At 32.1% G+C, this 14942-nt stretch overlaps 2 protein-coding genes across 2 annotated transcripts; one reads left to right on the plus strand and one right to left on the minus strand.

Annotated features, from left to right (window-relative positions):
* Nucleotides 1-660: 660 nt before the first annotated feature.
* On the plus strand, nt 661-4253 carry LOC137811915 (heat shock 70 kDa protein, mitochondrial). The gene is made up of 6 exons (XM_068613775.1): nt 661-908; nt 1584-1648; nt 1754-1832; nt 1913-2479; nt 2568-3188; nt 3448-4253. Exons 1-6 carry the CDS (start codon nt 831-833, stop codon nt 4069-4071), a joined length of 2034 nt encoding a protein of 677 aa, XP_068469876.1. The 5' UTR covers nt 661-830; the 3' UTR covers nt 4072-4253.
* An 8601-nt stretch (nt 4254-12854) lies between these two features.
* On the minus strand, nt 12855-14622 carry LOC137811917 (uncharacterized). Its single transcript, XM_068613776.1, has one exon. The coding sequence runs from the start codon at nt 14407-14409 to the stop codon at nt 12985-12987; it is 1425 nt and encodes a 474-aa protein (XP_068469877.1). The 5' UTR covers nt 14410-14622; the 3' UTR covers nt 12855-12984.
* Nucleotides 14623-14942: the final 320 nt, after the last annotated feature.

Here is a 14942-nt window from a genome sequence, read left to right on the forward strand (position 1 = left end):
AATTTTATTATGATTATAGAAATAATTGAGAAACATCTTTTTCTTTCAAAAAAAACCTAAACATGCTTATGTACATAAATATTTATTATCAATAATTCATAATTATATAATATATAGATTTGTGTTCTCGTTCCTACATTTTAGAGATTATACATATCTTCGTGTCTATGTGGTATCAGGGTTTATACTACATAAAATAAAAATTAATATTTAAAAATATATCAATAAAAAAATAATAAAAATATATTTCTACATACAATTTCTTGGAAACATTTCGGACAAATTTGTGAACATACATAACATAAAAATAAATTACAGTATTTTTTATGAAATATTGTTTAAAATTAATAAACAAGGGTATACCGTGATGAAACTTTTTAAAATTTAACAAATACAAGCGAGCAACATATTTTTTAGTTGTATTTGAAATTTAAATTAAGAAATGAACTTACTCCTAATTTTATAAATATTAAGTAATAGACTTTAATTAATAATTAAAAATTGAGAAAATAAATTACGAATATGTGTTGGGTTAGTTGCCTAAATTTATATTCACATGCATAGTTTTTGTTTTGGTTTTGGGTCGTTGTCTAAAAATTACTTTTGTATATATATAAAAAATAAAAAATAAAAAAATTTCACTTTTGTGTATCTTGAAGTACACGAAATGTATACGTATACGCTCATTTCAACCTGTATTCATGACCACTACTTTCGTCAGCACAAAACCCTAAACCCTAATTTAAAGCCAAACCAAACCAAAGCAACCCAAACCCTCCCCTCTCTATCGCCCAATTCCACACCCTTTGTTTCACTATTTCCAATTTGCCATGGCCGCCGCCACCGCCTTGCTCCGTTCTCTCCGCCGCCGAGAATTTCATACTTCCTCTTTCTCCGCCTTTCGATCGGTACATAGCCGCTGCCTTTTTTGCATCTCCAAGTTCACTCTTTCTACGCGATTAATTTCAGTTCTCATTTTTCTTTGATGTGTGCTGAATTGTGTTATGTAGCAAATCAGTTATTGGCTCATTTTATTCTTCACTTAGCTGCTTAGAATCTGTAACTTTTCTTGTGTACATATTTTTTCCTGATTGATCCTTAAGATCTCTTAGACGAGGTTCCTTATATTCCGCTTGTGTGAAATAAAAATATATATGAAGATTTAGCTTTTTTAATATTACGTACTGCTGGATCTTGGAAATTAACGATTTTAGAAAGGTTTGAGAACCGGACTTACGTGATACACAATTTCTATAGATCATAGAAGCAATTATTACTTTGAGATTAATGGCTTATGTATAGGCTCGAAATTTTGCTAGATTTTCTGTGTTTTTCTGTGCAGCTGACTTCATTGTTACTCAATCACTTATGGATGCTGTTGCTTTGTTGTATCTATATTTTTTAATCCATAATTGACAAATTTAGAACTGCGTATATATTCGGGACCTACAAAGTACATGAACTTATGAACACTAGTTGAAATCATGGCGTCATTTGTAGAATAATGATGGTTGAACTTGTGTTGATCTCATGGTGAACATTATTCCGAAGGTAATCTTAATTTCTTTCGTATGGTTGTGTAGTTCACGAGCGGCACAAGGACATCATATGTAGGTCACAAGTGGGCTAGTTTGTCCCGACCATTCAGGTGCAGTTTGCAGTTCTGTTTTTTAGTTTTCATACTTATATAAAGAGATAGATATTGTACTTCTAGTCTCAAATTTATTCATTGTAAAACTTCATCCTCACGCAGTTCAAAGCCTGCTGGTAATGATGTTATTGGAATTGATCTTGGTACTACCAATTCATGCGTTTCTGTTATGGAGGGAAAGGTAAGATTCTCTCTCTTAATTTGTTTGGACATGTTTTCAGTGGTAATGTCTGTGCTGACTAACAGTTATGTCATTTTCAGAATCCTAAAGTCATTGAAAATTCTGAAGGAGCTCGAACAACACCATCAGTGGTTGCCTTTAACCAGAAAGCGGAACTTCTTGTTGGTACACCTGCCAAGCGTCAGGCTGTGACTAATCCTACAAACACACTTTTTGGAACCAAGCGAATGATCGGTAGGCGGTTTGATGATCCTCAAACTCAGAAGGAGATGAAGATGGTACCATTCAAGATTGTTAAGGCACCCAATGGAGATGCTTGGGTTGAAGCCAATGGGGAGCAGTACTCTCCCAGCCAAATTGGTGCTTTTGTTCTCACCAAGATGAAGGAAACTGCTGAATCATATCTTGGAAAGTCAGTTTCAAAAGCTGTAATTACTGTACCAGCTTACTTCAATGATGCACAAAGGCAGGCAACAAAAGATGCTGGCAAAATTGCTGGTCTTGATGTTCAGAGAATCATCAATGAGCCCACTGCTGCTGCACTTTCATATGGGATGAACAACAAGGAGGGTCTCATTGCAGTTTTTGATCTTGGAGGTGGAACTTTTGATGTGTCCATCTTAGAGATTTCTAGTGGTGTTTTTGAGGTATTAAAACTTGTTCTTCTGTGCCTTTCTTAACCTGTCATTAGGAATAATTTTAGAAAATTTTTACTGATCACATTTTTGTGTCCAGGTGAAAGCAACAAATGGTGATACTTTCTTGGGAGGAGAGGATTTTGATAATGCTTTATTGGACTTTCTAGTGAACGAATTCAAAAGATCTGAGAGTATTGACCTTTCAAAGGATAAGCTTGCCTTGCAGAGGCTTCGGGAAGCTGCTGAGAAAGCAAAAATAGAACTATCTTCAACATCTCAAACAGAAATCAATCTTCCTTTCATCACTGCTGATGCATCTGGTGCAAAGCATCTGAATATCACATTGACAAGATCCAAGTTTGAGGCTTTAGTAAACCACTTGATTGAAAGGACAAAGGCACCGTGTAAAAGTTGCTTGAAGGATGCTAACATATCTATCAAGGATGTTGATGAGGTTCTCCTTGTTGGAGGGATGACCCGAGTGCCTAAAGTCCAGGAGGTGGTTTCAGAGATCTTTGGAAAGAGTCCTAGCAAAGGAGTAAATCCTGATGAGGCAGTTGCCATGGGAGCAGCTATTCAAGGTGGTATCTTACGCGGAGATGTTAAAGAGCTATTACTCCTCGATGTCACTCCACTTTCTCTGGGTATCGAGACTTTGGGTGGTATATTTACCAGGTTGATCAACCGGAACACCACAATTCCTACAAAAAAAAGCCAGGTAATCCTTAAAGATTGTCTTAGACCACTGTTTTCTACTTTCCAGTTCCCTTGGTCAGTCTTTCGAATGTAACATTGAAATTGTGCAATTATATGCTTAATTAAAGGGCTTAAATAAATTCTTGCAAATTAAAGAGCTTAGATACTGCACTTATTTTACCCAGTTTAGTAATTTTAGATGTTTAGCCATTTGATTTTGTTAAATATACTTTTTGCTATTAGGTAGAGTCTACTTCTTACGTATGTTATTATTGTTTCAGGTGTTTTCAACAGCAGCTGACAATCAGACTCAGGTTGGTATCAAGGTTCTACAAGGTGAGCGAGAAATGGCTACAGACAACAAAATGCTTGGAGAATTTGAGCTTGTTGGCATTCCTCCATCCCCAAGAGGTATCCCTCAGATTGAAGTCACATTTGATATAGACGCCAACGGGATTGTTACTGTCTCTGCCAAAGACAAATCCACTGGGAAAGAACAGCAAATCACCATCCGATCATCCGGAGGACTCTCAGAAGATGAGATCGATAAGATGGTCAGAGAAGCAGAGTTGCATGCTCAAAGAGACCAAGAAAGAAAGGCTCTCATTGACATTAGAAACAGTGCAGATACAACCATCTACGGCATTGAGAAGAGTTTAGGTGATTACAGAGAGAAGATTCCCAGTGAAGTGGCCAAAGAGATTGAAGATGCAGTATCAGATTTGAGAACTGCGATGGCAGGGGAGAATGCTGATGTAATTAAGGAAAAGCTTGATGCAGCGAACAAAGCTGTCTCCAAGATTGGACAGCACATGTCAGGTGGTTCTAGTGGTGATTCCTCCACTGGAGGTTCTCAGGGTGGTGACCAGGCTCCCGAGGCGGAGTATGAAGAAGTCAAGAAGTGAGATATTTAGGCATGGTTACTATTGTTTCCTCCCATTAATCATCACATAATTTCAAGAATACAAGGTTACTTTGTATCTAATGTTGAAAGCCATTTTTTTCTAGAAGGCTCTTGATTTGTAGCACTTTTGTTGGAGTCCGAAGACGGCTGCTTGAATAACGATATCGAATTTTTTGCACAAAATTAGTTCTGTTGTGATTTTCTATTGTTAATGTTTTGCTCTTGGATTGGAGATTTGCATTCACATGTTAAACTGCCAACGCCCTCGTCTCACTTTAATTATTCCCTTTTCATGGTCGCACTTTCCTTTGCACGTCCCCAGTACACCTTGATTTAGAGTAACCAGCAAGGGGTTGCCAATCTGTTCAAAAATTGTGTTCTCTTTTGCTCCTTCAAAATGCTGGACTTGTTGCATGTTCCCATAGCCCTTAAGAAAAGTTTTAGTTGAAGTTTTACTTTCTCACTAAAATGATAAAAGATTCGTAAATTTATTCGTGTCTTGAGAAATGCTCTAAATATCATGATAAAGACCCTTTTAAGGGTGGTGGAAAACGGAACCTAAAAACACTTACAGAATTATTAGCCTTTTTATATTAATTTATTCTATCATAATGAAAAATAAAAATTTAATTTATAATTATTAAAAGTTTAAATTTTATATCTTTAAAATAATACAATAAAAAATTATACTTTTAACTATTTTTTTTTAATTTGAAAAAAAAACAAACCAATCTGTCCCACCAAATTTACGACACTGGCAAGTCGCATTTTATCATTTTTAAATACCTTTATTTTGTTTTATAATAATTTTTAAACAATTATATTCTTAGAGAAGTATTAAAGTTATCAAACTCTTAAAATTAATTTTTTAGATATGAAGATTGGAGGAACGAATGAAGAAAATACAAATAAAGTCCAATCATCAGATAGATGAAGTTCTTCTAACAAGAAATATTGCTTTGAAGCAACATCTATAAATGAGAGATTGAAGATGTGTGACATTTCATTCTTAGGAGTTGATCATTGGAGACAAGGTTGAAGGAGAAATAATAAGATCACCCTTTAGATAGCAAGCTTCCTATGCATTTGTATTATAAATAGAACCTAGAAGTATAAAAAAACTTTTATCAATGATTGGTGACAGTAAAATAAAATCCTTAAATAAAAATCAATTTTAGATAAAATAAAAATTAGTTTTAAAATTTAAAAAAAAATAGTTTCTCTATTTATTAAATTAAATATTATTTTAGAACTAAAAAATTATTAGTATCTAAATTAATTTCTATTGATAAATGTTTTTTAAATTCGTATATAATTAGCTACCAAGATTTTGGTTACCAACTTTAGAATCTAAATAATTGATAGGTAACTAGATATCCATCACAAATTAATTTATTAATAATAAAAATTAATTTAGATATTAATAATTTGTTTAGTTTCTAAATATCTAATTTAATTAATATAATAATTAATTAATTTTTATCTTTAAAATTAATTTTTATTTAATGATTTTTTTAGTGATATGAAATGATGTTTGGAACTTAGTTTCTCAACCAAGAGAAAAAAAAGAACAAGATAAGAACGAAATGAGTATATAAAAGCAAGCGAAAGGAAAAATAATAAGAAATAAAATTAGAATAATAGTTTAAAGCTATATAACCAATAACAAGTTATAAACTTTAGTACAAAACCAGTAACAACATTAAAAGTTATTAAAATACTTCGTACCTTTGTTTCTCCTAAAAATGTTAGCTTGTATCATATGAATCTTAAAAAAGTGTCTTCTTAAATAGTTTTATTGAAGAAGAATAAGTGTTTGTAAAATAATCCCTACGTTTGAAGATCTATCTAATATATATTATGTTTATAAATTGAAAAAAAAAAACTCTGCATAGAAACAAGCTTCTAAAGCTTGACTTTAGAGAATGTGATCTCCAACACATCTCTCACGCTGAAAGTGAGAATTCGTGCGTGGGATAACACTCATTAAGATAGGCTTAAAATAACTTTAATACCATATTACGAAGTAAATTTTAAGCCTATCTCAACCCCATATAAACCAGCTCATGAGGTTTGCACCCATTTATATACAATGAAATGTCTTAATCTCTAGTTGAGGTGGGATATCCAAAAGAAGTTAATTTTTATTTTTTTTCTTAAAAAAAACTCTATGAAAAACTTAAATTATTTCCTTCTATATATATAAAAGTATATTTTGATGCTTTGTGAGTGCGTAGAAATTTTGAATGATATAGACCTCAGCATCACATTATTGATTTCCTGTTTACACATGTATTTATTTGTCTAATTTATTGCTTTTCTTAGAAGCTACTTTTGTCTCATTATGATTAATTCGTTTTGACAATTTCAATGGAGAAAGATACCTTTATCGTCACTAACCTATTTCTAAAATTGCATATTTCAACATGGTTTATTTGGCAGAGAGAATTTTTATTAATGACCCATTAGTGGTAAACACAAACTTTGAGAAACCATTTTTGAAAGCTTTAAACTTCAAATTTCAAGAACAGAATAACCTTCAAAAAAAGTATTATGAGATGTTAATATGAAACATTGAGGATTCCCGATATATTTGAAAAGTTGAGGGAAGAATCAAAACTTTCTAAACTAACCTTTAAAAAAAGTCTTATTTGATTTCAAGTTAATGAAATTCATTTAGAATCAACATCATTTATTTTGTATTGTTGTTGTCAAAAAATTATTCACCATTCACACCACTCAGTTTTTGTTCCTTTGCTTTTTAATGCTCCCAAAACAAGTGCTTGTGTTTTCTACTTAGCCTTTTCCAGTTATTCTGTTTTGCTTTTTGTCCTTTTGTCATTGGTGAAAATTCATATTCTGTAATGAGAGCTGAGAATTTAGAATAGCATTCTTCTTCAATCATCCTTATAAAGTAACCTCCATTCATCCACAATTCATCTATTAATTAAAACAAATGTGTGGTTTACATTGTTTTACTGTTTTTACTTGCTAACTATGTCAATGGTAAAATAAGTTTTATTTTAGAAATGTGCACTTGTGTCCATTTCAAACCTTTAATTGCCAATTTTCTTAATGATTGTCGTAATATAACTAAACTCCATTTTACATTTTTTTTCTAAATTAAATTAAACTTAAATTAATATCAAAGTTTATTTTTAATTATTATTGTTAGATTTATCATATCATTTTGTTGTTGTAGAAGAAATCCATCAGCATTGAAGTTGGAGCTTATTCTTATAATGAAGTGAATTATCTATTTATTTTTTTATTTTTCACTTTATTTATCTTATTTAAATAATATTAATTTTTTCATATTTTTTTTCTTAAATTAACTTCTTAATCCAAATAAGTCATAAGTGGACATAATTTCAAATGAAAGTTATAATCAAAGTTAAAAAATTAAGAACATCTTAACAATAACTTATGATCGTATTTGACTTTCGTTAATTTGTTCAAATTTTATTTTTATTTTTGTCCGTACGATTGATAGCACGTCTCGGACCCTGTCACTGGATCGATCGAAGGCCCTACGACCTTTATCTATAAGGCTAATCGACATCATGAATCCAATTACGCTCAAGCAAGACTAGCAAGGCTGACCCATGATTAGGAGCTAGGTAATGCAACCCTAATCACAGATTAATTTCCTAATCCAGCCCAACAAGGTGGGGTCCATGATAGTTATATAAATAGCACACATTCCAAGAAATCAGGTACGTCATTGTCTACAAAACTCTAGTTACCAAGTGTCAAGCCCCTTTGTTGACTTGAGCGTCGGAGTGTCTTCTTTAGGCACCCCCATTCGATGCTCATGAGACGACCGAGAGCTGAAACTAGAAAAGAAAGATGAGAAACGAGCAAGAAAGAATGTTAAAGTGTAGCACGACCAACAAACGAGTCATCTCAATAGTTCTTTACGCCTCATCCCCAAATGAGAACAACCTTAAATATAATCTAAATAGATGGGTAAACAATTCTTAAGATACATTTAATGAGTATATATCTATTTTATATATATATATATATAACTTGAGAGTGGTTAGGTAAGTGGTCCACTAGTATCTTGCTTTAAAAACTCTAAAATATAAGAACTGCACTTTTCCAAAATAGATTGCGCCCCACGTTACTCATGCTTTTTAGTTTTAGCTTTTGGTCATTATTAATATAATTTCAATATTTTTAAAGTTTTATTTGAATTAAAATAAATTAAGGTGATTATTTTGGTGAAATTCATATTAATGTTGTTGAGAGAATGACAGTGTAAAATTAATGATATTTTGGATGGAAGATGGATCCATCACATCACTTAACTTTGTCTGCATTCAGACCCATAGGATAGGATCTCTTGTAGGGTCTCAAGAAGTGGTATCCTCACACCATGGATCAAATTTTATAATAAATACTAATAGTTAATACATATAAATATTTTAATTATTATTTTTTAATGAGATAAATGTATGTATCATGATATTTAGAAAGAACCTTCAACCATAAACATTATTAAATATTATTATTATTTTATTAATATTTTTAATATTAATATTAATAATATCTAACTGTAGGATTTTATTAACGTTGCTAAAATAAAATTTTGGGATTCATTGTTTATCTATATTATCTTTGAGAATTATGTATTGGATAAGATTTTTTTTGTTTGCATTCTTGTTTTTATTTATTAATTTTTTTTAATTTAAACTTTCAATGTAATTGTATAGACTATTTTCGGGAGTTTTTTTATTTTTTGTTTTTATCTAGTCTCACATGTTTTTGTTTTCTTTCTTTTTCTAATTTTATACTATTTTTCACGTGATGACACATGGCCTAACATGATTTTTATTAAAAAAAATGTTAATCAATAAAGAATTATTTAAAATTTGAATTTATATTTTTATAATTTTTGTTTATATTTATAAAATTAAAATTGTTTCTAATTATTTTAATATTTATATTTTGTGGTGAAAGCTATTTAAATTTATTTCTTAAAAAGACTAAATTTGTTTATACTAATATTTTATTATGTAAATTTATTATATAATCTTCCTGAAAAAAGATATGTAGAATATCCATGGATGTTAATTAGAAGAAAATAGTTACACCGTGTGACTTATTGTTTCCCCTAATTCTCGGTATAAATTATTTTTGTGATAAAAATAAATGAAAGTGATAACATTTAACAACTTTGAAGATGAACATGATATTTTTTTTAAAAAGTAAAGTAACATGATATAGAAAATAGAAAAGCGTAACAAAAGTTATTTTCCTTTAAATAAACAATAAGAAGAAGAAAAAATGAAGCTAATTGATTTCGCAGGTTTCAATTACATGATTCACTATGAATCATTTAATTATATTGTTGATAAACATAAGTATAGAAAAACCAAACGAGATTGATTGTGGCATTAGTTGGATAAGGAGAGTTGGGTTCCAAAATTATCTTGCCAATAAATGATTGATTGCTACACTTTTGTTCCCATGTGTGTCTGTCTCATGCACACACTCCACATAACTCTAATGTAAGAAACTAGATCATTCGTAAAATTTATTTAAAATATTGTATAAAAAAAACTACATCTAATTTAAAACTCAACTTTAACAACTATTTTAGAACTAGTTCAATAGAATCTAACTATTTTATAACACAATCTAATGCACCTAATAACTGAGAATGAGAAAGCATAAAGAGTGAGTTGTTTACCAAGTTTTTCATAATATAGAATGAATGTGAATGCTTATTGAGTCTTAAATCTTGTTCTTCAATATTCTCTTATAACACTGTAAACAAGATTTGAAAAATAAGCACAAGAAAGAAAGACATGATAAAGGAAAAGCCAATAGAATAAAATTTGCAACTTGTAGGATTGCACAATGATGTTTCTAGGTCTATAATAGAAAAATAAGTATTACACAACATTAAAGCATCAAAATTTGACTAATAAAAAAGCACCAAATATGGAAAAAAGATATATGTTAGTAATAATTCAATTTGAACTTGTAAAATATAGTTCATTGAACTAAATAACAGTTTGGTTTAGATAACACAAATTATTTTCCAGTTCAATCTAATTTAAATGTACTATTTTCTAAGTTTTATTCAGTTCTCACGTGTTTAGTTTAATTCAAGTGCTTGGAGCACCACTACCATTAACTTTATTTTCTCTCCTACAGATGATGATTTTGGCATATTTTTATTTATTTCTATACCCAGATCAAATCTCCATAAACTTATGAACCAAATAATTTCTTCTTGAATTATAATTGGTTTATATATCTCATGCAAATATCTCTCAAATCTTGCTAACTCCAGAACATAAGAAATATCCAGCACATGTGAACTCCTCTTAAATCTTCCATAGTCTCTTGCCACGAAAAATATTTGAGTAATTTTACGGTGTAAGTTTTTTTACCCAATTTTGAGTAACGTTTTAGTCATTATTAAATAAATGTATAATGGTAAAATAAGTTCTGGAATGTGAAATATGTGGTTAATTTGGTGCCTTAATATGTAAAAATGCTAATATATATATAAATATACCGTTTAATAACAAAATGATTATGATTTAGAGGAAAGTTGAACTTTAAAAATTTCATAGTAGACAAAATAATTCAACTTTTTACATGCAAAGTATGTAATTATTGCACTTTTATGTATTAGGAACTAACTCAGATTTATTTTATTTTTTCAATTACTAGGCTAATGTTAATTAGCGCTTTCAATATTCAATGAACTAATTGATTTTTTTTCTCAAATAAAAAAAGGAAAAATAAGTGTTATTTTATTAAAAGTAGAAAAAAGTGTACATTTTTATTAGAAAACTAGAATCTTATAAAAAGATAACTATATTTTTGCTGATATATTATCTCTAAATCAAGATTATCATATTGGAGAGTGTATATGTAAACTCATTGAAAATTGATATGTAGATTCATAGGAGTTCACTTCACATTAGAAATAAATATAATATATTTTCCATTATCCAAAATATCTACACCTTATATTTCCCACTCAACATTTATCTTTTTCCTTCTAGGTATTGGAAATGAACTTCCTCCAAATTGGCATCAAAGGAATTTTAACTTGTCCTAATTTTGGACATTTTCAAATTTCAACAACAACTAAACATAAAACCTAAAAGAAAGAAACAATTCAAAAGTTAAAAAAAACGATCAATTATTTATTGGGGATCCAAAAAGGAAAATGAAAATTACAATAGAGAGAGAATGAAGGGATCGAAAACAATAAACATGTGTTTATTGAGAGATCTAAAGAAAATGAAAGAATCGACAGAGGAGATAGAAAATAAAGAACATTGATGAATGAAAGAAGATAGGAAAAGGAAAAACAATATAGCTCAATACGTGAAATACGTGAATGTCAAATGTACACTATAATAAAATTATTAAATAATAATTAAATTTAAATAAAAAATAATTAATCATTAAATTAAATATTAATTTAGACACTAAAAAAATATTAATAAATATTAATATTTAATATAATTTTTATTATTAATAAAATATTATAAAATCATTTATAAATTAGTATTTAAATTAACTACTACTAAATTTAAATTAGTTTCTCAATACTTAAATAAACCCTATCAATCAAATGATAAAAGAGATGATACTTCATCTTTTAAACTACTTTTTCATTTTTCATTTTCACATAATATTAATATTAAAAAAAACATTCAATTATTATATTTGAGATATTCTTTATATATAAAAGTCGAAACTACAATTTTCTTTTTAAAAATTATCAGAGTTAAGAATAAATGTATATTTAAATTATCTTACTTTAACTTTTAAATAATAATTTTTATTATTAAACATATTGAAACATATCTTCACTCAAGAAATTAAAAAATAATAGTTTATATTTATTAAAATCATTTTTATTATTATAATTTTTTTTTCACATCTCATACAAAATTAATATTTGGATATAATATTACTAAGGTTAATAATCACATTCCACCTGAGTCTTAAACCTTTCAAATTTGCTAGAATAGCATCATTAAGGTTATTCTATGATAAAATGATATCATTGATTATTCACTATATTCTTCAAAAATATTTTGTGTTTTGAAACTCAAAATCTCTCATAATTTTTTATTTAAAAGACTTCTTAAAGGATTAAGAGAAATATTTTTTATTTTAATTACTAAACTATTAGAATGATGAGAATGAGCTCGGTCTTCCCATATTCAGAAGCCAGATTCTTTGTTGAATAATGAGTCATATATATATATATATATATATATACACATTTAGATTGTGATAATTAAATTAAAGATAATATAAGATAAAAAAAAAAGTTAATGAATTTGTTATATTTTATAAGATATTATGATATATTTTTGGAGATGGTGTATTGATGAGTCATAGGTAAAATAATAAATTAAACAAATATTCTAAAATGCATGTGTTTAATATTCTAAGCTAGATTAGAATCAAGCATGTCTACGGAGGAAAAACAACATTAATTCATTGATGATTCGAGTTTTGAAAATCTTGTAACCATGTGAGTTCAGTTCAGTCCTATTAACTCTCAAGCTAAAATCATACAAACAAACAAAAATTTATTTTTGAGAAACTTCAACCAAACCCAGAATGGCAAAATGACGAACTCCCAAACAAACCCAGATTAGTGTCCCTCCACAAATTGTGTTTCTACTACATTGAATAATACAAAATTGAATAATAAGCATTGATAAATTCAAATTTAAGGAGTATCCTATAATCAGAGGGGCAGAAAATTCAAAATTAGGAGACAGATCCAAAGAAATTTAAACCTCATCCATAAATTATTAGCCAACAATATTCGTATCATATATATATATATATAACCATAAGAAAAAACATATTTAGTGTATTACTTCAAAATTAACATAATCACAATCTTAATCTATAGTCACACAGAACCTTGGTTAACCTTGTTAACCACCTTAACATCCTGGCCCACCGAAACCCCAACGGGCCTAACATCCGATCCCACCACCGGCTGAACCCCTTGGTACTGCGGCGGAACACCCACCACCCCTCCCTGCGCAGTATAGTAAACCTGCCTCCCACTCGCACTATCATACGCCAATTGCGTGTACGCCGCATTATCCGGCACCCCACCAGGCCTCACAACGCCGTATCCCTCAGCATACCCCGAAGGCTTAACCGGCTGCGCCGGCCCCGCCGACGAAAACGCAGTCTTCTGCTGAGACACGCCGCCGTAGACCGCCTGCTCACGGAAACCGTCAGACCCCATTCTCTGCACCGCGTAGTAGCCCTGCGCCGCCGGAGGCCTCACCACCGGCGCGTGATAGAACGTTCCCGGCGCTGGGATAACATAAACCTGCTGATCAGCACCTCCGGGAGCCGTCGTGACCGTCGTCTGAAAGCCCTCGCCAGAAAACTGTTTCTCCGGCCAGTACCCGGCGGGATGGGGCGCATTAACCGGCGGAGCCTTCTCCGGCATCTTCTGCATGTAATAATCCCCTCCCGCAGCGGCATAGCCACCGGCGAAACCATCCTCACTCCTCCTTCGATATTCATTCTCCGCTACCTGCAAACGCTGCATCTCCTGCTGCAACTGCCTCTGAATCTCGATCGAGTTCGCACTCTGATCCGATCCGACGACGCGATCAGAAACGGAGATTCCACCGCGGACCTGATACTCCGGCTGCGGCGCAACAGGCTCCGGTGCGGGATCGTGAAACTTAACGGCGGCGAAGGAAGGAGGGAGAGTGGGAGGAACAACGGCCTTGTCAAGACCAAAGAGGTAATCGACATTAGAAGGAGTAACGGGTGGGGTTTTGATGGGGTCGGGTTGCGGAGGAATTGGAGCAGAGTTAAGAGCATCTACGAAGCGATCGCGATCCGAGGAGAAAGAGGAATTAGGGTTTGAGGAAAGCGTGAAGAGGAAGAGTCTCATCCTGACGGGTTTAGCGTTAGGGCGATATAGACGGTCGTACTCGTGCATCATGTGTTCCAGGTCGTCGTCGTTGGTGACGGAGATTAGGGCGTCGAGATCCTCGCCGGGGAGTTGATACTTGAAGGTGAGGTCTTGCGGCGTGGCGCCGCAGAGCGAGGAAAGCTTGGAAAGGAAGGCGGGGAACTTGATGGCGCGGTCGACGGCGAGGATCTTGGTGTCGCCGCCGACGTAGGAGAGCTGATTGTCGTGGGTTCGGGGCTGGATCTTGCCGCCGTAACTGCACATGAACTTGGCCTTGTAGTTCTGAGTCTGCTGGTCGTCCCACGGCGGCGGGTTCTCGAAGTCGATCTCCCTGGAGCGCGGCGAGGAGTCGCCGGAGTCAGGGTAGGACGGATACTGGTAGTTCTCCATTGTTGTGTGAGATGGAAAATGAGAAAGGGAAAGAGAGAGAGAGAGAGAGAGAGAGAGAGAGAGAGAGAAATAAATAAGTAGGGATTTGTTAGGGTTTTTTAATTTATATTTTTGGGGTTTAATTTCTGGGTGCGTGGAGTTTTGGATGCTACTAATTGTTTTGTTGTGTCACGTGGCTGGAAACAAGGTTGGGTGCGTGTTTGTCATGGTGACAGTAACATTTGGCTTACCGGTGGGACCCACATCGTACTGATTGAAGGAGTGCGCGAGAGGCCAGAAGAGACTCATGTTTTTGTTTTTCTTTTCACGTGTTTTACACCAACATTTTCTTCCTCCATTTCCCACTTCTTACCTCTCTCGCATGCCACTGCCTCCATAATACTCACTTCATCACATCATACTCACTCTTTACTTCACCTAAGAACGTGTAAGAACCTACTAAACCCAAATACCATATCACTTCCACACAAAATATTCCTTTTTTATTGCTGTGTAATGAATCCAATAAGTCCATAGCTTTTTTTTTTCTTATA

Source organism: Phaseolus vulgaris, chromosome 2, assembly GCF_000499845.2.
Source record: "Phaseolus vulgaris cultivar G19833 chromosome 2, P. vulgaris v2.0, whole genome shotgun sequence".
NCBI lineage: Eukaryota > Viridiplantae > Streptophyta > Magnoliopsida > Fabales > Fabaceae > Phaseolus > Phaseolus vulgaris.